This window comes from Suricata suricatta, chromosome 16, assembly GCF_006229205.1.
Source record: "Suricata suricatta isolate VVHF042 chromosome 16, meerkat_22Aug2017_6uvM2_HiC, whole genome shotgun sequence".
Taxonomy (NCBI): Eukaryota; Metazoa; Chordata; class Mammalia; order Carnivora; family Herpestidae; genus Suricata; species Suricata suricatta.
This window is the reverse complement of record NC_043715.1, coordinates 45,409,205-45,435,013: the sequence shown is the minus strand read 5'-3', so window position 1 is coordinate 45,435,013 and position 25,809 is coordinate 45,409,205. Positions and strand designations below refer to the sequence as shown.

At 54.9% G+C, this 25,809-nt stretch overlaps 2 protein-coding genes across 3 annotated transcripts in view; one reads left to right on the top strand and one right to left on the bottom strand.

The window, feature by feature from the left end:
* The window catches only part of PAF1 (PAF1 homolog, Paf1/RNA polymerase II complex component), a 4,923-nt gene extending 920 nt beyond the window's left edge, over positions 1–4,003 (top strand). Inside the window, exons 2-14 of the mRNA XM_029925687.1 lie at positions 78–107; positions 206–298; positions 624–745; positions 834–900; positions 994–1,095; positions 1,175–1,280; positions 1,399–1,467; positions 1,551–1,654; positions 1,746–1,862; positions 1,963–2,091; positions 3,054–3,159; positions 3,270–3,360; positions 3,445–4,003. Of these exons, the coding sequence (XP_029781547.1) occupies positions 78–107; positions 206–298; positions 624–745; positions 834–900; positions 994–1,095; positions 1,175–1,280; positions 1,399–1,467; positions 1,551–1,654; positions 1,746–1,862; positions 1,963–2,091; positions 3,054–3,159; positions 3,270–3,360; positions 3,445–3,848 (1,540 nt within the window). The 3' untranslated portion in view covers positions 3,849–4,003. The remainder of the gene's footprint in view (positions 1–77; positions 108–205; positions 299–623; positions 746–833; positions 901–993; positions 1,096–1,174; positions 1,281–1,398; positions 1,468–1,550; positions 1,655–1,745; positions 1,863–1,962; positions 2,092–3,053; positions 3,160–3,269; positions 3,361–3,444) is intronic.
* SAMD4B (sterile alpha motif domain containing 4B) overlaps positions 2,990–25,809 on the bottom strand; it is a 29,779-nt gene continuing 6,959 nt past the window's right edge. The window contains exons 3-13 of one of the 2 annotated variants that reach the window (XM_029925685.1): positions 18,004–18,474; positions 12,818–13,057; positions 12,186–12,295; positions 11,960–12,046; positions 10,955–11,297; positions 10,230–10,315; positions 9,609–9,727; positions 8,857–9,055; positions 8,539–8,662; positions 6,506–6,589; positions 2,990–3,974 (exon numbers count right to left, since the gene is read on the bottom strand). In XM_029925685.1, coding sequence (XP_029781545.1) covers positions 3,925–3,974; positions 6,506–6,589; positions 8,539–8,662; positions 8,857–9,055; positions 9,609–9,727; positions 10,230–10,315; positions 10,955–11,297; positions 11,960–12,046; positions 12,186–12,295; positions 12,818–13,057; positions 18,004–18,474 — 1,913 coding nt within the window. In that variant the 3' untranslated portion in view covers positions 2,990–3,924. Of the gene's footprint in view, positions 3,975–4,102; positions 6,297–6,505; positions 6,590–8,538; positions 8,663–8,856; positions 9,056–9,608; positions 9,728–10,229; positions 10,316–10,954; positions 11,298–11,959; positions 12,047–12,185; positions 12,296–12,817; positions 13,058–18,003; positions 18,475–25,809 lie in introns of those variants that run through there. The other variant, XM_029925686.1, reaches the window with a different exon arrangement.

Below are 25,809 nucleotides of genomic sequence, written 5' to 3'. Positions count from 1 at the left end.
CCCCCCCCCCCCCCCGCCTCATTCCAGAAGTCTGGTTCTCCAGCTTTCTGTCAATGTCTTTCTCTCTTACCTACCAGGCCCAATTCTCACCGGACTCTGCCCGAGAGGTGAGCCCCATTGTGTTTTCTCATAAGGGGTGGGCCAGTGGGGGCTGGGAGCAGAGGTGGAACAGCAGGGGCCGAGTTTTGAGCCACTGTCTTCCCAGGTCTGGAGTGGTCTGCCGAGTCAAGTACTGCAATAGCCTCCCTGACATTCCCTTCGATCCCAAGTTCATCACCTACCCCTTTGACCAGAACAGGTGAGACTGACATGGAGGATGGCGAAACGACTCACTTGGAACAGGAATGCGTGAGAGAAAGAATGGCTTCTCTTGTTGGCTGCTCTTTTTTCAGAGTCTAGAACGGCATCTGGCATATGGTAGTAGGTGCTTCATAAATGTTTGTTAATGAATGAAACAAGCAATGTCGGAGTCTTTTCCCACTGAAGAGACAGCCTTCTGACTCCATCATGGGGGACGCCGCGTTTTTGAGTTCCTCCTTGGAGAAGCTTAGGCTCCAGGAAGCAGGGATATGAAGGGTAAAGCTGGAATCAAGAAACCATAATGGGTATGTTTCCCCACCCAGGTTCGTCCAGTACAAAGCAACTTCCTTGGAAAAACAGCACAAACACGACCTCTTGACTGAGCCAGATCTGGGGGTCACCATTGACCTCATCAACCCGGACACCTACCGCATTGACCCAAATGGTGTGTGAGAGAGAAGGCAGGGAGGGCCTGCTCTAGGTCTGCCAGGGCCAGGACCTCCCTCTTAGTCTTCCTGCTCCTTGTTCTCTAGTACTGCTAGACCCAGCTGATGAGAAGCTTTTGGAAGAGGAGATTCAGGCCCCCACAAGCTCCAAGAGGTGAGAGTGGGTGCGGAGTGGGGACTGGAGGTGTGGGGGGGTGTATGATGGGAGGAGGCTGGTGGGTCCTTGGTGCCTAATACTCTACCCCAGATCCCAGCAGCACGCGAAGGTGGTGCCATGGATGCGGAAGACCGAGTACATCTCCACTGAGTTCAATCGTTATGGCATCTCCAACGAGAAGCCTGAGGTCAAGTAAGTTGTGGTGAATAGGGAGGGAAATGTGGAGATTTCAGGTGTGTCCAGGGACTCCTAAGTCTCTCTTTACTCCTAGGATTGGGGTTTCTGTGAAGCAGCAGTTCACTGAGGAAGAAATATACAAAGACCGAGATAGCCAGATCACAGCCATTGAGAAGACTTTTGAGGATGCCCAGAAATCGGTAACTGAGGGGCCAGGACAGGTGGGGGTGGGAGGCACATCAGGGTGCAGCTCCAGAGCTCCACGTCCTCCTCCTCCTCACCCTGTTCTTGCCCCCCCCCCCCCCCCCCCCCCCCCAGATCTCCCAGCATTACAGCAAGCCTCGAGTGACACCGGTGGAGGTCATGCCAGTCTTCCCAGATTTCAAGGTCAGGTCCAGGGCCAGAAGCAAGCGGGGTAGCCTGCCACCCCCGCCCACCCCAGCCTAATCCCAGTGCTCTCCGTCCCCCAGATGTGGATCAACCCATGCGCCCAGGTAATTTTTGACTCAGACCCAGCCCCCAAGGACACAAGTGGTGCAGCTGCCTTGGAGATGATGTCTCAGGCCATGATCAGGTAAGCAAGCGGCCCCGCTGCCCACCGTGACCTGCTTGCTCCTCATCGCCTCGTTGTCCTTACTGGTCACTGTTCCTCTTCTCCCGACCAGAGGCATGATGGATGAGGAAGGGAACCAGTTTGTGGCCTATTTCCTGCCTGTGGAAGAGACACTGAAGAAACGAAAGCGGGACCAGGAGGAGGAGATGGACTATGCACCGGATGATGTGTGCGTGGGCTGCGGGGTTCGGTTTTGGGGATGGAGAATCGGGTCTCCTTTTCTCCCTCATAATGAAGAAATGGAGCTGACCCTGCACCGCCCCCCTCAGGTATGACTACAAGATTGCTCGGGAGTACAACTGGAACGTGAAGAACAAAGCCAGCAAGGGCTACGAGGAGAACTACTTCTTCATCTTCCGGGAGGGCGACGGCGTTTACTACAACGAGCTGGAGACCAGGTACTGGTGCCCTCCTCCCTCAGACTAGCCTGGGCCTGCGCTTCCGAATCCAGGTCCTGGGGCACGTGGGGTCTACCCAGGAGGCCAGTTGAACAGAAGGATTGGTTGCGTGCATCTCCAGTAAGAGCAGCAGGAGCCTGCTCAGCCTGTGAGCCGGACCTGCTTTTAACAGGAGAGCCCAGAAAGAAATTTCGAGATTGAGCTTTTTTGTAGGGTAGATAGCCAAGTTCCCTCTGATATTAGTAAGAGACTTCATGTGAAAGTAAACAGGCAAAATACAGAGTAATACATAAAGATAGCGTAAATAGGTTAAATGAAATCCTGGATGCGCGAGTTAAGAAACGTGACCCCTGCCCAACTCTCCCGAGAGCTAAAAGTTGACTTCTGTGCTAAAGCCCGTGGCATAATTTGAGGGTTGGGAAAGAAAGTGTGACCTTGAGTCTGTTTAAAGCAGAGCCTATGTAACAAGCGGCACAGCGGGCTGGGTGGGCTCTGGGCCACCTGGAGCTCTCGGCAACCTCCAAGAGGCACCATGACCTAGCCCAGCAAAGGGCTCCGACCAGTTGTTACTCTGCTGTGGGGCTTGGGGGAGGGGCAGGGCCAGAGATGAACATTTTCCAAAAGCCAGAAATCTAGATTGTGTTGTGTTGGTAACTAATTCACCTTAAAACGTCTTCTGGATACCCGGGGGGTGGGTGGGTGGGGGTGTGTGTGTGTGTGTGTGTGTGTGTGTGTGTGTGTGTAGACACTTTGTAAGTACAGGGAACTTGTGGAGTTCGTATCCTTTCCTTCCCGTGTACCCAGCTCCTAAGTTTAGTCCCCTTTATCCAACTCGCATTTATTCTGGTCTGTTCTGGAGTAAGTGTTGGTGAGGAAGTAAGAACCGAGTCAGACCAGATACCACACTGGGGTCTTTAGATGCATTTTCTACACACATCTCCCCACCCACTTGCCCACTGCAGGGTCCGCCTGAGTAAACGCCGGGCAAAGGCTGGGGTTCAGTCGGGTACCAATGCCCTGCTTGTGGTCAAACACCGGGACATGAATGAGAAGGAACTAGAAGCCCAGGTAACAAACCCCACTGGCCCGGGACACGCGTGGGGAGAGTGGCGGTGGGTGGGGAGAGAGGCAGAAGCTGGACAGAACACCCTCCGTCCCCTCAACCGCGCTGCTTCCAGGAAGCAAGGAAGGCTCAGCTGGAGAACCATGAGCCTGAGGAGGAAGAGGAGGAAGAGCTGGAGGCCGAAGAGAAAGAAGCCGGGGGCTCAGGTAAAGCTGCACAGGCTGGTCCCCGGGACCCTGGGAGGACGGGGGCCTGGGCACTGGGTCTCACCTCTCCCTGCTCCTTTCCAGATGAGGAGCGGGAGAAGGGCAGCAGCAGCGAGAAGGAAGGGAGCGAGGATGAGCGCTCAGGCAGTGAGAGTGAACGGGAAGAGGGCGACAGAGATGAGGCGAGTGACAAGAGTGGCAGCGGCGAGGACGAGAGCAGCGAGGATGAGGCCCGGGCCGCCCGGGACAAAGAGGAGATCTTTGGCAGCGACGCAGATTCAGAAGACGATGCGGATTCTGATGATGAGGACAGAGGCCAGGCCCGTGGCAGTGACAATGATTCGGACAGCGGCAGTGATGGGGGTGGCCAGCGGAGCCGCAGCCACAGCGCCAGTCCCTTCCCCAGTGGCAGCGAGCACTCGGCCCAGGAGGATGGCAGTGAAGCAGCAGCTTCGGATTCCAGCGAAGCTGACAGTGACAGTGACTGAGTCCCAGGTCCTCCAGGGTCGGTGCAGACACGACTGTGGTCCGACTCTCGTGGGCAGGAAGGCACTTTTCTTTGGGTCAGTTTGCGAGCCCTTCACTTTGTTCGTCAGCCTCCTCTCCGAGCCTTGCTGTTAATAAAGCCAGTTCTTTCCTGTGACGCCCCCGTCCAGCCCCGTGGTCTCATTCGGCTTACACTTTCCAACCCCCCACCCAGGAGCTCCGTGGCCTCAGCTCAGAAAATGTAGCATAACAAAGGTCAGAATCCTTTTGTTTTTCTTTGTTTTTTTTTTTTTCCAAAATAAGCCCAGACCATTAAACAAGTGACACTCCAACAAGTCAGTCTTCTCCAACAGCGAGAAAAACTGTACAGTTACTCAAAGCTGATTCTGCCAGTGGGGCCGGGGGTAGGAGGGAGGGTGAAATCATGGTGGGGGGGAGGGGGCTGGGAGGGGCTGGAGCAGAAGAGGGTCAGGGTCCTGCCCGTCAGAGTGGGGCCGCCTGCGCCCTGCACACTCTGCTGTCAGGTGGGGGGAGGGGGGCAGCTCTGGCCTCCCGCTGTGTGTGTGTGGGGGTGTCCCTCACCCCCTCCCAGTGCCAGGCAGAGCCCGCTCACCCTGATGGGTAGCAAAGAGGACAAGACTTGGCTGGGAGGGGGTGAGGGTCCTGCAAGAGGGACACCCTGCTGATTCCAAACGAGGTGGCCCCTGTCCATCCCACTTCCCGGGGCTACTGGGAGGGGGACTGGAGAAGCCCTGGGAGCTTGAGGGGAATGAGCAAAGGCACAGAAACATGGCGGGGCCGGGGTGGGGACTTGCATAGGTTGATGAGTGTGCAAGAGGTACATAAATAAACCTGACACCCCACCCAGCCCGGCACTGGGAGAGGAGGTGGGGACCTCGGCAGATCCCCAGGGCCACCCTCCCCCCTGGCTTCCTCCCACTCCCTGGGCTCAGAGCTGAGGGAGGGCCAGACCAGGAGGGCAGAGGCAAGAAGGTCTGGGGAATGGGGTGAGTGCAGGGAGGGCGGTGGTTTTAATTTTTTTTTGGTTTTTTTTTTTCCCAACATTTTGTATCTTTAATAACATACACAATGGTTACCAGCCATATTCATAACAAAAGTTATTCATAAAATGTATCTAAAAATAACATTTTTTTTCCTTTTCGGTGTGAAAAGCTTGAGAATGTCCCAGTGAGGGGGGGGGAGGGTTGAGTAGGAAGAGGGGGTTGGAATAGGGGACCCTGGCTTCCCCACAGCCTGAACCCCCAAATCCCCTCCCTCCACTTGGGCCCCAGCACAGCCCCTCAGCAGGAACAGAGCCCAGAGGGTCTGTACGAGCCCACAGCTGGGACAAATCTCTGGGTTATGACATAGTGTTCCACTGAAGTGAGGTCATGACAGAATGGGGGGGTGGGGGAAGGATGAAAGAAAAGCGGGGCGGGGAGAGAAACCAAAAACCAAACAATCCCCTTTCCCTTATCCCTTACCCCCCGAGGCTTTAGCAGCCAGACCTGGGAGCGGACAAGAGTGTGTTGGTTGCGGGAAGGGGACGTTAAGGCAACAGACTTCCTGACCTCACTCGCTGCCCCAGCTCCCGGCCTTCAACCTCTGTGTCTGGGGAGCCAGGGCTGGGGGGAAGTGGGGGAGGGCTAGGGGGTCTGGAGGAGGGGGCTCTGCCCTCTCCTCTTGTAAAATTCAGGCTCCCCCTGCCACTTTCTTGGCTCAGAGAGAGGCCTGGGGATTCTAAAAATGAGGGAGAATGATCAGAGAGAAAAACCGTTAAGAACTATATAAATATGCATCTTAAATAGGCCTAAGAAATTAATTGTAGAGAACTTCTGATAAACAGGGCAAAAGGAAGTGATGGAAAGGAGGGTGGCTCCTGTCCTTGGGGAATGACAAGAATGGGGAAGGAGGTGGCAAGGTGGCCGAGGAGAGAGGAACAGGCTCCTCCCCTCATCCAGCACCTTCTCCTCGGCCCCTCAAATAACATCCAGGAGAGCAGGTAATCCACCCCACTCTCTCCACGTTGAACATCAGATGGTTCTGAGCAGGACCCACAAGAAAGGGGGAGCTGCTCCCCTGGGAGGGGCAGGGGGCCGCAGTCTGGAGGAGGCAGGGGTGGGACGGGCCCAGGTTGGGGATGAGGGAGGGAAGGAGGGGCGGTCGGGCTAGCCGGTCCCTGCCCCTTTATCCTGGCTGCCCCCTACCTCCTTGAGCCTCAGCAGAGACCCCTGGATGGGCCTGGGAGTGAGCAAGGCATGTGCCAATGTTAAACAAAAGTTAAAAGGGTGAGAGAGTAGAAAAATACTAGAATGTATAGCTGAGCCAGCCCACCCTCTCGCTGTCGCGGAGAAGCCCGTTGGGGGTTGGCCCCCGCCCGCCGCCCAGGGAGCCTATGGGTGCGCTGGGCTGTGGGTCCTGTCAGATGGTGGAGGTTTTGTCTGTCCCATCTGTGGTAAGAAAGGGAGGAAGGGAGGAAGATCAGGACCTGGTGGGAGGCCCAGGAAAAGGCGCTCGAGCAGCCTGTCATCCCGGTCAGGCCCTCCCTGGAGGCTGGCCTCCCCTAGGGACCCCTCAGGATGCTCTGAGTTGCTCAGTTCAGAGGCGGAGACGCTGCCGGGTAGGTGGGAGCTGGGTCAGGGAAAGAGGAAATGCTCACCACCCAAGGCGTGTTCTGTCATGCTCAGACACAGAGACTCCAGAGTGGGATTGATCTCCAGGTCAGGCCCAGGGACCGGGCAGTCTGAAGGCGAGAGAGAAGGGAGGCATCAGGGCTGAACTGAGGTAGAAAGCAGGACCCGGGCGACAAAGGACTGGATGCAGACTGAACTGGACATGCTGGCATGGGGGAGGCACTGAGAGGGAAAGGAGGGAGGGAGAGGGAGGCAAGAGAGCGAAAAACCACACGGCACGCCCCGGAAGGAAAGGCTGACTGGCACAGATGGAGGACACGGACGGGCCTGGGTGTGTCATGGCGCAGGCGGAGGCCACGCCGGCCAGCGCAGGGGCTCGGCAGCGCAGACAAAGCCTGATCAGCAGACCCGGGAAGTGAGGAGAAGCTGAGGGGGCTTCCTGGAGGCCACAGGCTGCACGCTGCCCCAGGCACAGTCGGGCCGTCTGCCCCAGGCCCTGGGCAGCCCCGGACCCCTGGACTGCTGACCTGCCCTGTACTTGGTACAGAAGCTTTATTAGAACTCTTCCCACCCCACTTGGACTTGGATCCCTGGGCAGGATGTCATCTGGGCAGGCCCAGCAGGCGGGGCAAATCAGGACAGCGGCCATGGGCTGGTCCTCAAACCACCTCTCAGAGGGGCTTCCCATCCGGTGTCTGGGAACAGCCCACCTCCCTGAGCCGACCTGACCCCACCCCACCCCACCCCACACCGCGGAAAACGCCATCCTTGGCTCCTGGCTGCTGGCGGCGGGGAAGCCTGAGCTTTCTGCCCCAGTTAGAGGACGCGGCCCCCCTCCCCAGCCTCACCTGTCATCACATTCCCAGTGAGCCCTGAGCACCCGCCGCCGTGTCGGGACACCTGTCTCTTCTTAACAAACAAATGTTTTGACCTTGGGCAGGTCACCTCTCTGAGGGTGAGAATCATGACTGGCCTGACAGGAAGGACACCAGCGCCCTCCTGTGTGCAGCTGGGCGGATCGGCCTGGCCAGCGCAGGAGAGCTGCTGGACGCACGGCCCAGCACACGGCACGCCGGCAAAAAGAACGGTTTCCATTTTTTTGCTTGTGCAGTTCATCCATCCGGCCATTTAGCACCGGTCACAGATGCCTGCCTCGTGCCAAGCCCGATGCGAAGATGAACACAATGGACAGGGCCTCTGCCTGTGACAGATGGCAGTTCACATAATCTGCTAAATTAAAAATCCCCACTGATTTGGCGATTTATGACACAAAGAGCTTAGGGTCACCTGCAAATCCAATTTAAAAAAATTGTTTTTGAGCAAACTCAACCTCCAATGTGGAGGGTGGAACTCACAACGGCAACATCAAGTGTTGCGTGCTCTGCCGATGAGCTGGCCCGGCGCCCCCCTCAGCCGCAGAGCCGGGCTCTCCCCAGAGGCAGCCCTCTGCAGCCTCTGTGGCCAGGTCACCCCCACCTGACGAGCAAGGCAAGGTGAGGGTTCCTCTAACCTCCCTTTTGCCCGCTTCACCCTCATTCTGCTCTCTCACCTCTCGGCTAGCCTGTGAATAGAGGGAACACAGCTCTTTCCTCAGAGACCCCTTAGTGTAGAACCTGACCCAAGAACCGGCTCTTGCCCGGTTCCTGCCTGGAAGAATCCCAGGGCACTGCCAGGCGGGACTTGCCTCCACAGAAGCCTCGCCGCTCTGCCATCCCCTCCACCCCTTCCAGACTCAGTATTCAAAGACCCTCTAAAGAGATGGTGACAGAGACCAAGAACCCGAAGATTGTGACATAGGGAGGGAGAGGTGAGGAGATGCAGGGCTGGGAGTAGTGGACAGAAAACAGAGAAACAGGCAGATCTGAGAAAGAAAACTGAAGTGGGGGATGGGGGAGGATACAAGAAAAGCCATGATGTGAGAAGAAAAGCCATGATGTGAGAATGGCGGGAGGGAGAGGGAGAGGTGCCCGAGCAGGTGAGAAAGGATGGCGGGAAGCGGAGTGGGAGAAAGGGCATGAGGGTGCTGTTGAGGCAGGGCGCCAAGGGCCGGCGAGTTTACCTGGAGGGAACATGAGGATGGCCTGGGGCGACGAGTGGACCGGGAGGGAGTGGGTGCGCTGCACGGAGCTGCGGCTCTGGCTGGGCATGCTGTTGCTGCCTCCGGGGTTGGCAAACCACAGGCTCTGCACAGGGCATGGGAAGGGAGCAGGTGGTGAGCTGAGTGGGAAGAGGCCCAGGCCCGGGCGCTGGGGAGCTGGCAGAGGAGCCTCAACCCCCAAAGCCGGGCCCACGTGCAAAGATATGAACGCGCACAGCTCAGGCACCACCCCCCCAAAAGCTCAAGAGTGCCAGGCCCCCTGCTTCCCGGCTGGCTCACCTGTCGGCCCTGGCCCCCAAGGCTGGGGCTAGTGAGAGCATGTCGTGGGGAGATGCCCCCAATGCCCGAAGGGCTCAGAAGGCCCATCCTGCCAGGCGGGAGGGCCCGGGGAGGCATGGGGAACTGCCGCTGGGTCCGCCGGGCCACCCCCATCCCCACAGAGCCAGCTATGGGAAGTGAGTTGGAGCCGAATGCCCAGCTGTGAGAGAGAAGGCAGGGTGTCAGTTCAGGTGGATGGGGATGGGGCCCCTCTGTCCGTCCCTTCCTCACCTCCCCCAACCCCCATGGGAGGGACAGAACACAGACTGCTCTGAGCAAGGACTCCCTGTCCCAGCCCTTGCATCCCCCACGCTCTCTTCTCCTGCCCCAAGGAACCCCCAGGATGGAGACGGGAGCAGACAAAGGTTTCCTCACATCCACTTAGGGCACTTCTAACTTCAGTGCTCAAGTGCGGTATTTACTATTTGGGGCGAGAAGGGACTTCAGAGCCACCTGCACACAGCTGAGGAGAACAAGGGACAGGCAAAAAGACAGGTGTTTTTTCCCAGCTTAGCAGCACCCTGTTCTAGTGGTAAGAACACACCAATTTTCTTCTGGGAACGTCTTCACTAGGGGACTTGTGTGAGGTCCGTCCGTGGGTTGAATGAGGACAACCAGTTCCCGGCCCAGAACGCCATCAGGCCTCTCCACACTCCCCATCCACCAGCAAAGACCTAGGGAAGGAAGGCCCCTGTGCCCCCGCCGCCCCTCACCCCTTCTGCTGCCGGTAGCTCTGCATCTCCATCGCGGCTTTGCGCGGGAAGGTCCGGAGCAGCTTTAGCACTTGCTGTTTCCAGGACAGCAGCCGTTTCTTCTGCGTCTCCGTGAACGCCTAGGATGGGAGGGTGAAGCGGGGAGGATGTGCTTTCAGGTCTGCCTTCCGTTCAGCCACTCAAATATTCCCTGCCTGCCGGCTCGGGGCCAGGCAATGCTGGGGTGCAGGGGTGACCTGTGCACACAGAGCTCCCGCTTTAGTTGAGAAGATACACACGTGATCTAAACTGTGGTGAGGCCTGAGAGGGAGAAGCCCAGGAGCGTGCGACTGATCTGCCATGAAGACCCAGTGATGGCGTCCCTGAGGTATATATGTTGGAAATGAGAGCCGAGGGACCAGCAAGAGGGAGGGGAAACGGCCTCCCAGAGAAGACTCAAATAGGTATTAAGGCTCTGAGAAGGAGAGCTCAGGGCATCCACTGAGGCCAAAACTGGTGAGAGAACGTTGGGGAGCTAGGGGGGTTGCCAACCGGGCAGGGCCTGAGGGCCACATGAGGAATGTGGAGCCTGAGCGGGATGGGGCAGCCTTTCCCTACTAGGGATTCTAGAGAAGGCCTCACCTCATGAGTCAGGCACTTTTCAATGAGCTGGAGGTAACTGGTGATGTTCTCCTCGTCTGGTCGGGACACCAGCAGCTGGGTGCACACTGTGGGACAGAGGAAAAGGGAGCAGGTCGGCCCCAGAACGTCCTCCGCCGTGGTCTGGCTCGCCCAGCCTCTGCCGGCCAGCACCGGAGGAAGAGGAAACTCAGGCTGGATGAGTTCTAGCTATGTGCCAAGCACAGTTCCTGGCTATCATTAGGATATGTAAAGCCCACCAAAGTGGCACAGAGAGGCTGAATCATTTGCCCCAGGTCACAGAGCTAAGATGACATGGCCCCAAGTGTAAAATCTGCTATGCCATGCCGCCTTAGGAAAGGCTGTGCCCATTATGAGCTTCATGATAGCCGTCCTGTGGACTTCAGTCCCCCGTGAACGAACCAATGGCTTTGTCTCGTACTGTACACCATTTCCACTGACACACTGTCTCTTCGGCTCGGGCTGGAGACGCCTGAAGGTAAGTGACAGTTGTCTCCTACCAGCACCCTGGACACGCCTGGGGGCAGACGCGCTGCTCTGGACACACTTGCTACTTTCAGTCTGAGCCGCTCTCTGAAGTGAACGAGTTCCCAGAGTACTTTAAAAAAAAGCTCTGCTCCCACCATTTAACTTGGATTTGATCCCTGACCACTGGTTTACTTGGCTCCCTGTCCCAGAACTTCTTGCTGGGCCTTGGGTGGTCTCACCTTTGCCCATCACCCGTGTAAACTGGCTGGGGATGTCTCCGTCAGCGACGGGAGCCGGGGCTGGCTCGCTGCCATCGGTGGGAGCTGGAGCTGGTGGAGGGGGGTAGCTCTCTGCAGCTGGAGGGTCCTTGGCCTCAGTGCCCTTGTCTGTGCCGGGGTGAGCCAGGGGAGGCTCAGCACCTGGCAGTGGTGGCTCCCCCCGGCTCCCGTCCTTGGCAGTAGGGGTGGTGGCAGCGGCAGCAGCCACAGTGGCCTGGAGGATGCTGTAGGCCTTGATGGGGGTGATAATGATCTGCTGCAGCTCCTGCAGAGCGTTCCGCAGATTCCCGCCTTCCAGCACATCCTGAGTAGGGAGGACACATCTAGGGTCACATGCTGGGCCCAGAGCTATGTAGAACGACTCCACCAGTGAGGTCAGAAAGAGCTCGGAAAGGGCTGGTGGAACCCTGGGTTCTAGCGCTCAGAGAAGCGGGGTAAGGGCACTACCAGCTCCCATATACGTACCCATCTGTGTACATACATCCCTCTTCCCCCTTGAGGGTGAAGTGCCATGGGGCTCAAGGAGGTCTGATGCCGGGGTCTCAGGGTCCCACCAAGGATGGGACCAGATTCAGACCCAGAAATTCAGATCAAGACGCTGGGGTTGGGGGTGGGAACCAGAAGGCAACTGGCAGGGAAAGGGGAGTGAGTGGATGAGAACCAAATGGAATGCGAGATCATGCACACAGAGAGACATTCTGCTCCATCAGAAACACCGGTCACAAGTGGAAAAGAAGGGGACAGAAGGGACTGAGTTAATAAAGTCTGGGGACGCAGACCAGGACAAAGAGGGGAGCCTCCCAGCCACAGGCAAGTGACCCTGTGATCTGACTTGCTCTAGGCCTCCCTCCCTAGGGCTGGGGCCACTGGACGTCAGACCTGAGGGCTGTGAAGGCCCCAAGGGGAGGCTATGCAGAGCCGGGGGGCAGCCAGCTGGCCTTGGAGATGGGGATACCAGGTCCTCACCTTCTCCAGGGACTTGAGGACGCTCTGCCTCTCACGCAGCTTCTGGATGCTGAGCGCTATCTTGTGGCGGGCACCTTTGGTGACATTCTGTGGTAGGGGTAGAAGGGGATAAATACTTTGGGGTGCCCCAACAAGGCTTGAAGAGATGCCAGAGGCTTGGGCTTCAAGGGTACTGTCAAAATGGCGTCACCCCCAACACCTTCCCTGACGGTCCCCTTGGCTTCACCTGCGACTCCAGGTGCTGCTCAGTCAGCGTCATCATCTCCTCGTAGCTCATCTGTGAGAAGAGGGCCGCATACTTGTGCAAGCGGAGGCTCTTGAGCCACGAGGGTACATCTGTGGAAAAGGAGAGCAAGAGGTCAGGAGTGTGGCCTTTGTGACCAGGGCAGAGGGGGTGTGCGGGGAGGAAGCAGGAATAAGCCAGAGGCAACATTAAGGACTGCAGAAAACTGGGAGGAGTAGGGGGGAAGCCAAGGGTCCCAAAGCTACTTCTTCTGCCCAGTCACACCCTTCTAGGCGGCCTTCCCTGACTGGATGTGTTCTGGGACGGCCTCACTGGGGTCTCTACAAGGCTTCTTGGGACCTCTGCTCCGTCAGCTGCCACTGGGTCCCGGCTTCCTCGTCAAGCTGTGGGGTCTGAGGACAGGGATCCCTCCCACATTGGACTAGGGCCTGCGGGGATCTCTCTGCTCAGTGTTGAGCCCTAAGGGCAGGACTCTCCCCTCCCCTCGGACCTGTCCCTGCCTAGGGCAGAGGGGAGAGTGATGGGAAGGGGGAAGCCACCAGCTCCCCTCTGTCCTCTAAGCCATGCAGAAGCCTCTCTTCAGAGGGTCCCCAGCGCTGCCCTCCCCGTCATACCTTTCATGCCACTGCCGTCCTCCTGGAAGGTGTTCCGGCTGGAGCCCTGCTCCTCCGTCTGCTCACTGCCAGAGGAGGCCACGCTGCTCTGGGGTGAGAGGGGTGCGTGGTCGGGCGCGGTGAAAGCGGCCCGGGCCCCGAGCTCCTCCGGACTCGGCCACTCACCAGGGGCCTGGGGGCTCGTGGGGATGAGCGACATGGAGCGCTTCAGCGGGCTGGGGTGAATTTGGCAGGGGAGACCTGGCCAGAGGGGGAGAGGCAAGAGGTCAGGCTTGGAGATCTGACCACAGGAGATCGTGTCCCCCTGGTTGGTGCCACGGATAGCAGCTCAGCCCCGGAATCCAACAAAGGGAAGGAACCCTGGGGTGTGAGGGGACCCACCTCCCAGAGACTGCCCGTTCCCTCACTCCCCACACTCAATCCGCCCGGCAAGCGCTCAGACACGTCTCTGAATCTCTCTACTTCCTCTTCCAGCACTCTGGTCGGAGTCACTGGTGTCCCTTGCTGGAATTACTGCCACAGACTCCTTACTGGTGTCTTGCCTTCCCCTCACAGAAGCCATGTTGAGCCTTCTAAAAATGCAAATCTGACCAAGTCAATCACTGCCTTAAATCCCGCCTATGATTTCCCTTCGCGCCGAGCATAAAATTCAAACGCCTACAAGGACTGGCAGGACCTGGGGCTTGCTCACCTTTGACCTCTCACCTCCCACAACTCATCACTCAGTTCAAGCCTTTTTATTTTTTATTTATTTATTTAAATTTTTTAATGTTTTATTTATTTTTGATACAGAGAGAGACAGAGCATGAGAGGGGGAGGGGCAGAGAGAGAAGGAGACACAGAACCAGAAGCAGGCTCCAGGCTCTGAGCTAGCTGTCAGCACAGAGCCCGACGCGGGGCTCGAACCCACAAACGTGAGATCTGACCTGAGCCAAAGTTGGAGGCTTAACCAACTGAGCCACCCAGGCGCCCCAGTTCAAGCCTTTTTAGCTTTTACTTCCCCCTCAACCCCTCCATTTGTTCCTGGAGCACTCAAGCTGTCCAACTTACACCTGTGCACTTGCCGTCTTCCTGTCTTCCTGATGTCAGCAGCTGGCTTCCTCAAATCTCCTCTCAAGCAAGCGCCATCTCTTTCAGGACCTTCCCTGACTAGCTGCCCCGCATGGTCCTGGTTACTCCATGGCAGCGCTCTTACTCGTCTTGTTTACAGCGCGTACCGCAACCTGAATCTTAGCGAGTTACTTATTTACGTGCTGATTAACTGAGCGCCCCCTGCTACGATACAAGACCTGTGACAGCGTCCCTGCAGCGGCAGTAACCGCAGTGGGGCCTGGCCCGGAGGAGCTGCTTCATAGTACTTGTAAAGCACATGAACGAAGGAAATACATACGCTGCTTCAACATCCCTGTCTTTGGCCTTAGCACCTCCCGGAGATTTTTCAGCCACCCATGAGGCCCAGTGACTCAGGGTGAACTGAGGCCTTCTTCCACCCATCCCATTCCTGAGGCAGGAAAAGGGATTCAACTTGATTTTAACCATTCTCAGGACGGCAGGTTCCCACGAGCTTCCAAACTTTTACGTGCAGCTGTTCCCTCCGCCTGGCTCCCTGCTCGTCCACCGTTCCCTGCCGGCCACTTCAGCCTCTGCTCCTCACTCAAGGGTCACCTCTTCTGTGACTCCTTCCTCTGCGTCCCCCGGGGTCCTGTATTACTGCCTCCATCTGCAGCCTGCCTCCTGCAGGGGAGTCTGGGCTTGTGTAGAACAGCAGTCCTGCCCAATCATCTCTGTGTTGCCATGATCACGTGCAGGGCATGATACACACGAGCCCTCAGTTTCATAAAAGCCAAAAAGACCTAAGGGTGCGTCTAAGCTTAACACAGGGAATCCAACAGTACCCCAAGTCAAAGAAAAAGACAAGGAAACGAAGCCCAAAAACCTCACCCTGGGCAGGTGACAACACCAAGGCTCAGGGAACAGAAGCCCTCTGCCCCAGTTCCCAGAGGAGGTTTGGGAGGCAGAGACCTAAGAACCCCAGCCTTGTTTCTGATGGAAGGACTGGGGTGCCTGCCAGTCCTCCAGGACACAGCCCAGGAAGGACGACCAGCCTGGTACGGGCTCTAACCCCACCGTCCCTCATCTACGACACTGTGTTCCTAGCCAGGAAATCACCGGCGGGAGGCGGCAGTGCACCGATCCACCCCCTAAGGCCAGCCTCCACCTCTGCTGGGACCTCTGGGGCCTCTGCTCAGGGCTCCTTCTGAGCCTCTGGACTTGTAGAAAATGGCACCTTCTAAGCCCTAGCAGACTTGGGATAGGTTTTTCTTTTCTTTTTTCTTTTTCTTTTTTGGCCTGTCTTGGTGTCTATGGCTTCCTCCTCCTCCCTCTCAGCCAAGAAGGAGGCAGGCCAGGCTGAGAGGGCAGGAAGTTATCTTGATTGGGATGATCGTGCAGTTCCCGAGGAGCGCTGCTTGGCCGGGCACTGGGGTGGAGGCTGGCCCCAGCACGAGGGCTACAAAAACAGGAACGCCGGCTGGAGATCCAGGGCCTCACGCTCTCCAAGAAACCCTGCTCTGTCCTTGGCAGCACCCCAAAGCCGCCCTGCCTGCCCTTACAGGCCAGTCCTTGCTGCTCCCCACTCAAAAATATGTTAATGGTTTCCTGTTTCCTGCAACCGCTTGAAATGGAAAAGCTTCACCCTATCCTTCAAGGCCCCCCAGAAGGTGGCCCTAATATACTGAGATCTGGGAGTCGAGAGAGATCTGGACTGAAATTCTGGCTCTGCCACCTATTCACTTTCTGATCCTGGGCGAGTCACTTCATTTGCCCCCTCTGCCTCCATTTCCACGTAATGACCTTGGCACAGGGACAGGCACATGGTGCACATGGATGTCTGCTACTGCAATTACTCGTTTCAGTGCCTGTACCTCTCCATCCAGGCCAGACCTGTCTGCATACTCCAATGTTCGCCCCCCCACCCCCACCCCCACCCCGTGCCTTCCTTTCATGCTGTGCCCTCTACCTGGAATGCCCAATTCCTTTCTCTCTTCTGGTTCACAGCCGCTTTCTGACACTGCTCCGACTTAGTCCTTTCGTAGCTGCTATCCCCATTGTGGGGAGGGAGAGATGTATGGGGGACCCTGCATGGTAACCCCTCCCCTTGATGAGGTCTGAGCATCTTTGGGGAGGGTCACTTTTAGGTGGAGGCAATGTCACACAGGAGTGACAAGTATGAGCTGTGGAGCCAGACTGCCTGGATTTCAATTCTGGCTACACCACCTGGGGCGGGTGACTTTTCAGCGACTCAGCCAAAGAATTTATATGTATAAAGTTCTCAGGACAGCTTTCGGAAACGACTGAATGCTCAATAATCTTAGCTAAAATGATCATTATTAGTATGTTTTCCCAATTTGGACCCAGAAACTATGATGCTCTGAGACTATAAAACAAGGTCTAACACCCTCTGGGTTGTTCGAGTTGCCAGAAATGCACTCCCATCCTCGGTTTTCCTTGATTCTTACCAACACCTAGGAGGGATGCAGGCGGCCAGTATATCCATATTAAACTGGGGGAAGAAAGCCGCTCAGGGGACAAAGGGTGTGTGCCAGGCACTGCAGAGCTGGGTCCCAGAGACCCAGGGTTCACCCCACCTACTGGCACGGATGACATTTCACTGCCACTCTCTTGGCTGGCTTTAGCTGGTACCAGCCAGCCGGAGGGGACCTGGTTAGGTCTGGGAGCGCTCTCGCCCGGAGTCAGGTTGTATCACCTCACCAAGTCTTGGAAATGCCACTCTCCCTTCCCCTCTTCATGTCAACTAGCATTTCAAAAACTCACTAGAACACCAGCTCCTCCTTTCTGCTCACCCTAGCCTCTGGGGTACTTACCAAGACAGCCCTTTCTAGACCAATTAGTTAGAGAACAGCACTGTTGCCAGAGGCAGGCTCTGGTGTCAGACTGCCCGGGTCTAAACCTTGACTGGTTCTACTACTTGTTCTGTGCGTAACCTTGAATACATGACTTCTCCTCTTTGAGTCTGTGTTCTCGTTTATAGAATGGGGCTGATGAGAAGACTGTGACCGGGATTAAATGAGATCATGTCAGAAAAGTGCTTATAGCACAGTCAGTCCTCAACAACATCACCTACCATTACTAATGCTATACAGTGTGAATTACATCCTATTTGTAAACAGGCTCAGAAACACAGATTTCTCAGAAACAATGCTATTAGCTGAAGCCATATACAACACCCTCCCATGTCTAAGCTGGAACGGACCTTAGATTTTGGCCATTAACGCAATAGTTTCAGCAGCTGAGTAGGTGTCAGACATGCCCAGAGGGAAGTGGCAGGGCCAGAGGCCAACTGAGGCACATGTGCAGGGTCTGAAGTGGGTGAACAATATTCAACTCCATCTACCTGCTGCTATAGGAATACAAGCCTTGAGTTTGCAGATTTTTTTTCCTTTTTAAGAGAAACTGAAATCTGGATTTTTAGGGGGAAATTTTCAATTTCTTATGTCACCAAATTTATTTGTTTGTTTATTTAATGTTTTGTTTATTTTTGAGAGAGAGAGCGAGAGAGCGAGAGAGCGAGAGAAGGCAGGCTCCAGGCTCTGAGCTAGCTGTCAGCACACAGCCCAACACAGGGCTCGAACCCACGAACCATGAGATCATGACCTGAGCTAAAGTCAGACACTTAACCGACTGAGCCACCTAGGCGCCCCCAGATTTATTTTAAAACATAACAAAGCAGGGGCTCCTGGGTGGCTCAGTCGGTTAACAGCCGACTTTGGCTCAGGTCACGATCTCGCGGTTCGGGAGTATAAGCCCCGCATCGGGCCCTGTGCTGACAGCTCAGAGCCTGGAGCCTTCTTCCCATTCTGTGTCTCCCTCTCTCTCTGACCCTCCCCAGCTCATGCTCTGTTTCTGTCTCAATAATAAACAAAAACAAAAACGAAACAACAACATAACAAGACAAAATCAAAGTTTCACTGTGTTTGGGCTCAACAAGACACGTGTGCAGGTCAGACACGCTCCCGGAGTGTCAGCTCACAGCCTCTGCACCGACTCATAAAGCTGAGGCCCAGGCAAGTTACGTGACTTGCTCAGGACCAAAGAGCAAGTAAAGAGAGAGCCCAGTTTGACCGATTTAAAGTAGGTGTGGCCTCCCGGGACCGCCACTGCCTCACCTGTGTTTGCGTTGCTCCCAATACTGTTGATGGCTGGCGGCACTGAGCTGGATGGGTGGAAGGGCACGTGTCCATTTTCCCGGGGTGGCTTGTCCTGCCAGCCTGACCCTGCCTCCCCAGGGCCCAGCTCTGCAGGGCCCCCCCACTCATCTGAGCCTTGGCGTGAGTGGTAGGCGGGCTCGGGCCGGGCGCGGAAGCCGCTGGCCAGCCGCTCTTCCAGGTGGCTCAGCCAGAGGGCCAGCGCGTTGCGGTCCTCCAGCGTGGTGGCCGGGTGGATGAGGGCGTAAGAGAGCAGCTGGCGGCTCTCCTCGATGAAGGCATTGCTCTCGATCGAGTAGGCCAGCACTTTCTGCAGCAGCCTCATGTACTCCGACTTGGCCTCCGTGTTGCCCGGCTGAAGCAGGGGCAGGTGGGACAGCAGGAGGGAGACCACCTTCTCTTTGGACTCCTGCTGCCACTGGCTGACGATGGCTGTAGACGGAGCAAAAGAGAAGTCAGGGGAGCCGGGGCGGGGGACTCTCTATAAACCGGAAGGGCTGCTGCAGCCTGCTCCCTCAGCTCCAATCTCCTTTCCCTTTCCCCTTCACGACCTCCGGACCTCCGAGCCTGTCCTTCATATAGGTGAGACCAAATGCACCCGCCTAATTCCAAAGTAATTTTTCCTGGTTCCAACACTCATACCCTCCGACACCTGCTGTGGCCCCCAATCAGCCAAACTTGCTACCCTGGAATCTGCACTCTTCCTGCTGTCCCCAGGCCCGCCCTTGTTGCTGTATCTCTGTTCTCTCTCTTTAGGGCCTCTATCTCCTTTCCCCTATCAAAAGAGCCTCCTTGGGGCGCCTGGGTGGCTCAGTCGGTTAAGCGTCCAGCTTCAGCTCAGGTCATGATCGCTCAGTTCGTGGGTTCAAGCCCCGCTTTGGGCTCTGTGCTGACAGCTAGCTCAGAGCCTGGAGCCTGCTTCGGATTCTGTGTCTCCCTTTCTCTCTGACCCTCCCCTGTTCGCACTGTCTCTGTCTCTCAAAAATAAATAAAAAACAAAAACAAAACAACAACAAAAAAGCCTCCTTCCTGACAGTGGAATATGATGATTAAAAGTCTGGGCTCAGACTGACTGGAATCAGACAGTTTGGACTCTCCCACTTATTAGCTAGATTTTGGGCAAGTCACCTTGAACCTCATGTGCACGGATTTCCTGACCTGAAAAGTTTTGGGGATAGTTACAGTACCCAATTCACAGTGTTGCTCTGAGATCCAATAAGCTAATAAAGAATGAAAAGTGGCCAGGCATATGAAAGAATCTATTCACTAAATGCCTGCTGTTTTTTTTAACTGGCAGAGACCAGCCTCTAGATTATCTTCTTCCAATTGGTCCTATTCACCTAGATAGAGTTCTCTTCCCAGAAGCACACCAAGAGGTCATGTTCCTAACCAGGTGCTTAAAAGCAACCAAAAGACTCAAGTTCAGGAACTCCTAGCCAACAACACCTTCATTTTTAGGGCGCTCCCCACCTCCTATTCCTCCAGATAAAGATGTGGGATACCTCCACCTTCCCTGGGGCTCTCTCCACACCACATTCATCCAAGTTTCCACACTCACACTGAGATCCAAGGCTTGAACCTGCAATAATCTCCTTCCTCCCATTCAAATTCTGTCTTTTAAGGGACCGCCTAAACCTGCCCTGCTCCAGGAAGCCTCTCTGGCCAGTTCTTGCCACAGGGATCTGACGACGTCTCCTTCCCAGCCACAGTGCGAGGGCCTCAATCTGTCTCATTAAGAAGAGCCAGGTTTCCCCTTTTGACCCAGAAGGGCACTCCCCAAGTTATATGGCCCCAGACCTGCCATAACAAAGGAGGCCTTGGGAAGAAACCGTTACAGGTCTGACTGTCCTCCTGAACCTCGTTACCACTTCTGTGACTAGCTCAGTGGACTGCAGGATGGGAGAAAATGCTGGCAGGGCAAAGGAAACACTTAACATCTGTAGCCCTAAGAAAATGAATCTGACATCACTTCCAACTCACCATGTAACTGCACATTCTCTTGGGCTGGTTCTAAGCTTCCTAAAGAACCCCTTTTCAAGTGCCCAGGGACTCATCCATTCATTCAGAGCCATCAATTCCTGCTATGCCCATAGTACTGGCCAAAATGGAACAGTAATGCTACATAATAATAATAATGATAATGGATAGCACTTGTTGAGCATTTACTATATGCCACACATTACGCTAAGCACCTCACCTCAACTCTTTCTAACATCGCCATCTTACGGATGAGGGACTACATTTTGGGATGTGGAATCACTTCCTCAAACTGACAGAGCCAAGACCTAAACCCAGGTCTGTCAGCTTCCAGAATTGGGAGGAATTTTTACCAACAACATTACACTAGTTCGCCAATGCCAAGTCTCTTGTGTTCTACCCCCTCCCCCCTCTGCCATCCCCTGCTTCCCAGATGTCATGCAGGACCTTCCTCTCAAGGCGAGGAATCCTTGTTGAACCAGCTCCCCATGACTACAAGGCTGTTTCTTACATCATCTCCATATCTAAGGATGTTTCCAAAGTGGGACAGGCCTTCCTGACTTCAGGAAGCCTCACTTTTCCCACCCTCCCACCTCCAAATGGCACTAGATCGTACGGGAACAAATACCCTGGCACCCCATTCTCTGGACTTAATCCCTGAGTTTCTGGCTCTTGAGGAGAAGGAGAAATATAGTGACGAAGATCAGGGACAGAAAGTCAGAGACTGACACCCCGGCTGTGCCATGCGGCTGTCTGGGCAACAGGCTTCCTCCTCTGGAAGAGGGATTACAGGTCTGCTGGGAGGATGTAGGGAGACAGTCCATGTAAAGCACCTGACAGAGTCTCTGCCCACAGTGAGCACTTAGTGGGACTCAGTGACTGGTATTTTTCTCCCTTCTCCTCCAACAGTCAGCCTGCTCCTTCCAGCCGTACCCTGATGTTCTCAATTGCTGTTGTTTAGGCCTTACAGAGTGGCCAGTGGCATCTGGGACAGAGAGAAGCCTTGTCTAGTCCCTCCCCCACCCCAGAATACTGCCAGGACCCCAGGGCTAAGGGACGAAGCTTCTCCTCTGGTACTGCCAGGAGACGTGACAGAATAGCCCCAAGGGTTGGGCTCAATGAAGGACCTTGTTCTACCACGGAGGACGGAGAGAGTGGTTTTGGACGACTGGAGGCTGGCCCTGGGGAAATGTGTGTTCATGTGTCTGTGCAGCGGTGCGGTGGGGAGGGCGGGCCTCCCATGACTGGGAAGCATCAGTGAGCACTGGAACTGGTCCAAAGAATTTGCGCAGCCTCCGGCCCCTTGGGGTGAGCCCAGCTGGGGCTGCAGATGACGGGTGGGGATGAAACTTCGTTTCCTGCTCAGATCAGAAAAAGTCTGGCCCAGAGTTGAGGCACAGCAGGGGCCCAATGAATACCTGCACAATTGAACCCAGATGGTCTCCTGGAAGGTAGTGGCGTCTGTGTGTGTACGACGCAGCCTCTCGAGGATCCCCCTGACCTCAGGTGACCTTGTTTCATGTCCTAGCAGAGTATACTGAGTGAGGGCACAAGTTGAACAGGCAAACTTGCCTGGATTCAAACTCCATCCCTTCCTCCATGACCGAGCCCAACATAATCGTGGGCCAGTCCTTAACCTCCCGGAGCCCGGTCCCCTCTTCTGCGCAGTGCGGGTGCAGTCAAGGCCACTACGTCACAGGGTTGTTGTGAAGATTCGATGTCAGCATGCAAAGCACCTGACATGTGTTAAGTACTCCACGCATTTTAAATGTTGTCATTGCTTTTGGTTGAAGATCTAGAGCCCACGCTGTTTAGGGCTTTGGGGAGCAACAAATTCAGGAGGGCACATCTGGGACTCCCTCTTAAGATTCCCAACAGGGGTGGGGGATTTCATGTAGCTATTTACCAAAAACAGACGCATCTCTGGTTCCTCTGAGCTAGAGGCACGACAAGCAGTGATGAAATTCTGGAGGTGGGGGGATGGGGGAGGGGCTGGGAATGCCATGATGCGGATGGCTGCTTCTCACCAAGCTGCAAACCCGGATTCTGCAGGCATGGAGAGGGCCAGAGAGACTGTGCGTGAGCACCCTCCTTGGCCAGGTGACCAGAACTAAGTAGGCCATGACCCCAGGTCCTGGCAAATCATAGGAGCCAAATATATCTTGGAGACTGCCACAGAGCAAGTCCATTTTTACGTGTCTGGCTGTGGCAACAATTGTGGCAGCCTCGGGCACTCGTCACAGGGGCTGGGGTTTGGCTGCAAGCACGCCCTCCTCTACCTCACCCCTGCTTCCACAAACACGGGGGAGGGCCGGGGGCTAACATTTTTGTTGGATGAACTGTGTTAGTAGAGCCTGAAAGGGAGGGTGGAGGCATGCGAGTTGGGCTCTGGTGACTCATTCAGCCATGGCCCCCTACTGACCTCAGTTTCCCCACCCAGATTCAGTGAGCCAGAGAGGGAGGAGCTTAAACCTGCTGGATACAGGGCCTCTGACTCAGAGGACAGGAGGAGGAAAGAAAGGCAGGAAATGTGGCCCAGGAAGCCGAAGGACCAGGGAGGAAAGGGATTTCAGCTTTCCTGGCTCTATTCCTTTGGTCCAAGTCAGCATAGGGAGGAGAGAGGACCAGCATTACTGTTACAGCTCAAACAGGCAGGGAAGACAGAACTGGAAGAAGTACCAGGGGTGACGAAACGGGGAAACCTGGAGCCTCTCCTTCCAGTTCCAGAGACCCTCAGGGTATTGCTTTTCTGTTCCTGGGTATTGTTTCAGATCCTGCTTCTATGAAACGAACGAACGCTGGCTGCCTGGGCTGGGGGATTTCCTTAAACCCTCGCAACTGCAACTGCTTGAGAGGAAAGAATAGCCCCAACTCCCCACTCCCAGCAGGTCACCACCTTGCTGGGTGCACCCAGAATCAGCGTCAGTATGAGGACAAGTGGTTCTCCACTGGATGCATGCAAGAGCCAATGAGGAAGCTTAAAAAATATCAGACTCGCTGGGGATAGGACCCCGGCCTCAGATTAGTTTTATAAAGTCCCTGAGTGATTCTGACATGAAGTCAGGGTTGGGAGTCACTTGCCTAGATCCAGCCCTCTGCACTCCCTGCCTTTTTTTATTTTTAAGTTTATTTGCGAGTGGAGGTGGGGGGGGGGGACACACAAATGTGACGAGCAGAAGAGGGGCAGAGAGAGAGAATCCCAAGTAGGCTCTGTGCTGTGCTGTCAGCGCAGAGCCCAAACGCAAGGCTCAACCCCACAAACTGTGAGATCATAACCTGAGCCAAAATCATGAGTCAGATGCTTAACCAACTGAACCACCAGGTGCCCCACCTGCCCATTTCTTTCTTTCCTTCTTCCCTCCCTTTTTTTTTTTTTTAAGAGAGTGAGAGCACAGGGGAGAGGAGCAGAGAGAGAGAGAGAGAGAGAGAGAGACAGAAAAAATCTTAATCAGCCTCTACACTCAGTGTTGAGCCTGACACGGGGCTCAGTCCCACAACCCTGGATCATGACCTGAGCCAAAATCAAGAGTTGGATACTCAACCGACTGAGCCACGCAGGCAACCCCCATCTCACAAAATATTAAGAGCTACTCCTTTAGAAAAATGTGCTGAGCCCCCAAAGCTTGGCTGTGGCTCTGTCTTCTTTGTCGCGTTATTTCAGAGCCCAAGAGGCACCTGGAGAGTATTTGGAACAACCCTCTCACTGTCCAGATATGGATCCTCAGGCTCAAGAGGAGTGGAACTGGTCCAATGCACAAGAGGCTTTAGTGGCAGAGTTGAATCTAGAACTCTCGGCTTTCCTGATGCGTCTTCTCGTATCCTGTAACACACGAGCCATCCGGCAGGGGATCATCTCTGAAACTATCCAGTGGGCAGAAGAACCTGGGTACGTGTTCCCAGGCCCATCCCTCCAGGATTCTGATTTCGTGAGGTGGGTTGGGTTCTAAGAGTCACTTCCCTCCCACCAGGTGATGTGGCGATGACACAAGTTTGGGACGCAGAATGGAATGGGAGGCCATAGCAAACCAGCGGAAAAGTCAGAGGGCGCACAGTTCCTCCCACAAGGCAGGCCTCTAGGCCCAGGATGAAGCTCCTTCCTTCACAAGTCAGGCAAGGGGGCTGCCCTACTTGCGGGGAGGACCAGTCAGCAGACACAGGCCTCCTTAGTCTCAAAGCCCCCATGTCCATTCTTATTATTGGTTTTAAATGTTTACTTATTTGTGAGAGAGTGAGCGAGAGTGTGCGCAGAGAGAGGGGGACAGAGGATCCAAAGCGGGCTCTGTGCTGACCCCAGCAAGTCCAATGTGGGGCTCGAATTCAGAAACTGCAAGATCATGACCTGAGCCGAAGTTGGATGCTTACTGACTGAGCCACCCCACCCATTCAAGGGCATTCAAGGGTCTATAGAATTTATCTCTATGACCACTTCTCTCGCTAGGCAGGCTCTGCTCTAGTCCTGGCAGGCTTGCTGCTGACTCCTTTTTAAAGGCCTCCTTCTCTTACTCTTAAGTTTTCCCTCCCTCTCCATCCATCAATGTACCAGCCTGTTATATATCCTCACCATCTGACATGGGGCTGCGGCTGAAGACCTTGTACTCGTATTCTCATTCATCAGTGAATTCATCCCACATCAATTCTCAACCCTGGCTAGGCGTGACCCCCGAATCCCAATGCAAACCATCTGGGATGAGCATCAGGTTCTTGGTATAAAGCGTGCCATGCCTTTTTTAAGGCCATGTGGTAACAAGGAATCTTTTACATCTACATCACTTCAAACTAGCAGTTCTACAGAATTCTAGGAATTTATCCTAGAGGTGCTTAAAGGGGACTCATCACAGCACCGGTTGTAGGAGCAAGACCGAACATACTATAAAGTAGAGCCTACGGGGCCTGAGCAAGAGCTCTAACGTCAAATTCCAGTCCCACCTCTGACCACTGGTATGACCCAGGGCAAGTCACTAAACCTCTCCGGGTCTCAGTCGGTCTCCTTGTCCCTAAACCTCTCTGGACCTCAGTCTCCTCATCTATAAAATGAGGGAACAGTAAAAGAGTATCTTACAGAGCTGTTTGTGAGGATTAAATGAGTAATAAAGGTAAAGCACTGCTTGATTCCCGGGTAGGGCCCTATAAATGTTACTGATGCTTCCTATTATGTAGCCATTAACAAGGAGGCACATACACGTGTGCTGAATATGAAAGGCTCTTCAAGTTACATTGTTAAGTGAAACTGGTTAATATGCACAGTGTTCTAGACTATGTATTAATATCCTCGGGGCGCCTGGTGGCTCAGTCAGTTAAGCAGCTGACTTCAGCTCAGGTCATAATCTCACAGTTCGTGGGTTTGAGACCCGCATCAGGCTCTGTGCTGACAGCTCAGAGCCTGGAGCCTGCTTCGGATTCTGTGTCTCCCTCTCTCTCCCTCTCTCAGAAATAAATAAGACATTTTAAAAATGCTAAATGGTCAAGACAGCAAAAAGGCTGAAGGGAGGCTATGTACGTACTCATACATGCACGACGGAGTAGCTCACAAAACATACACCACCTGGGAACATGTGAAAGTAAGGAAGTGAGGAGATCTTACTTTTTACCTTTCACTGGGTTTTTACAAGTTACAAAAACAAATGCAGAAATTAAACATGCTCTAATAAATACACAGGATAAACACCACTGGCGAATCTGATACATAGACAAGATTGGCACCTAGTGCTCCTCCAAGTGCTGTCACGGCAAGTGTGACGAAGCTGCGGAAGACAATGGCCTGTCTCGCGTGAGCCCTACTCTGGGGGCAGA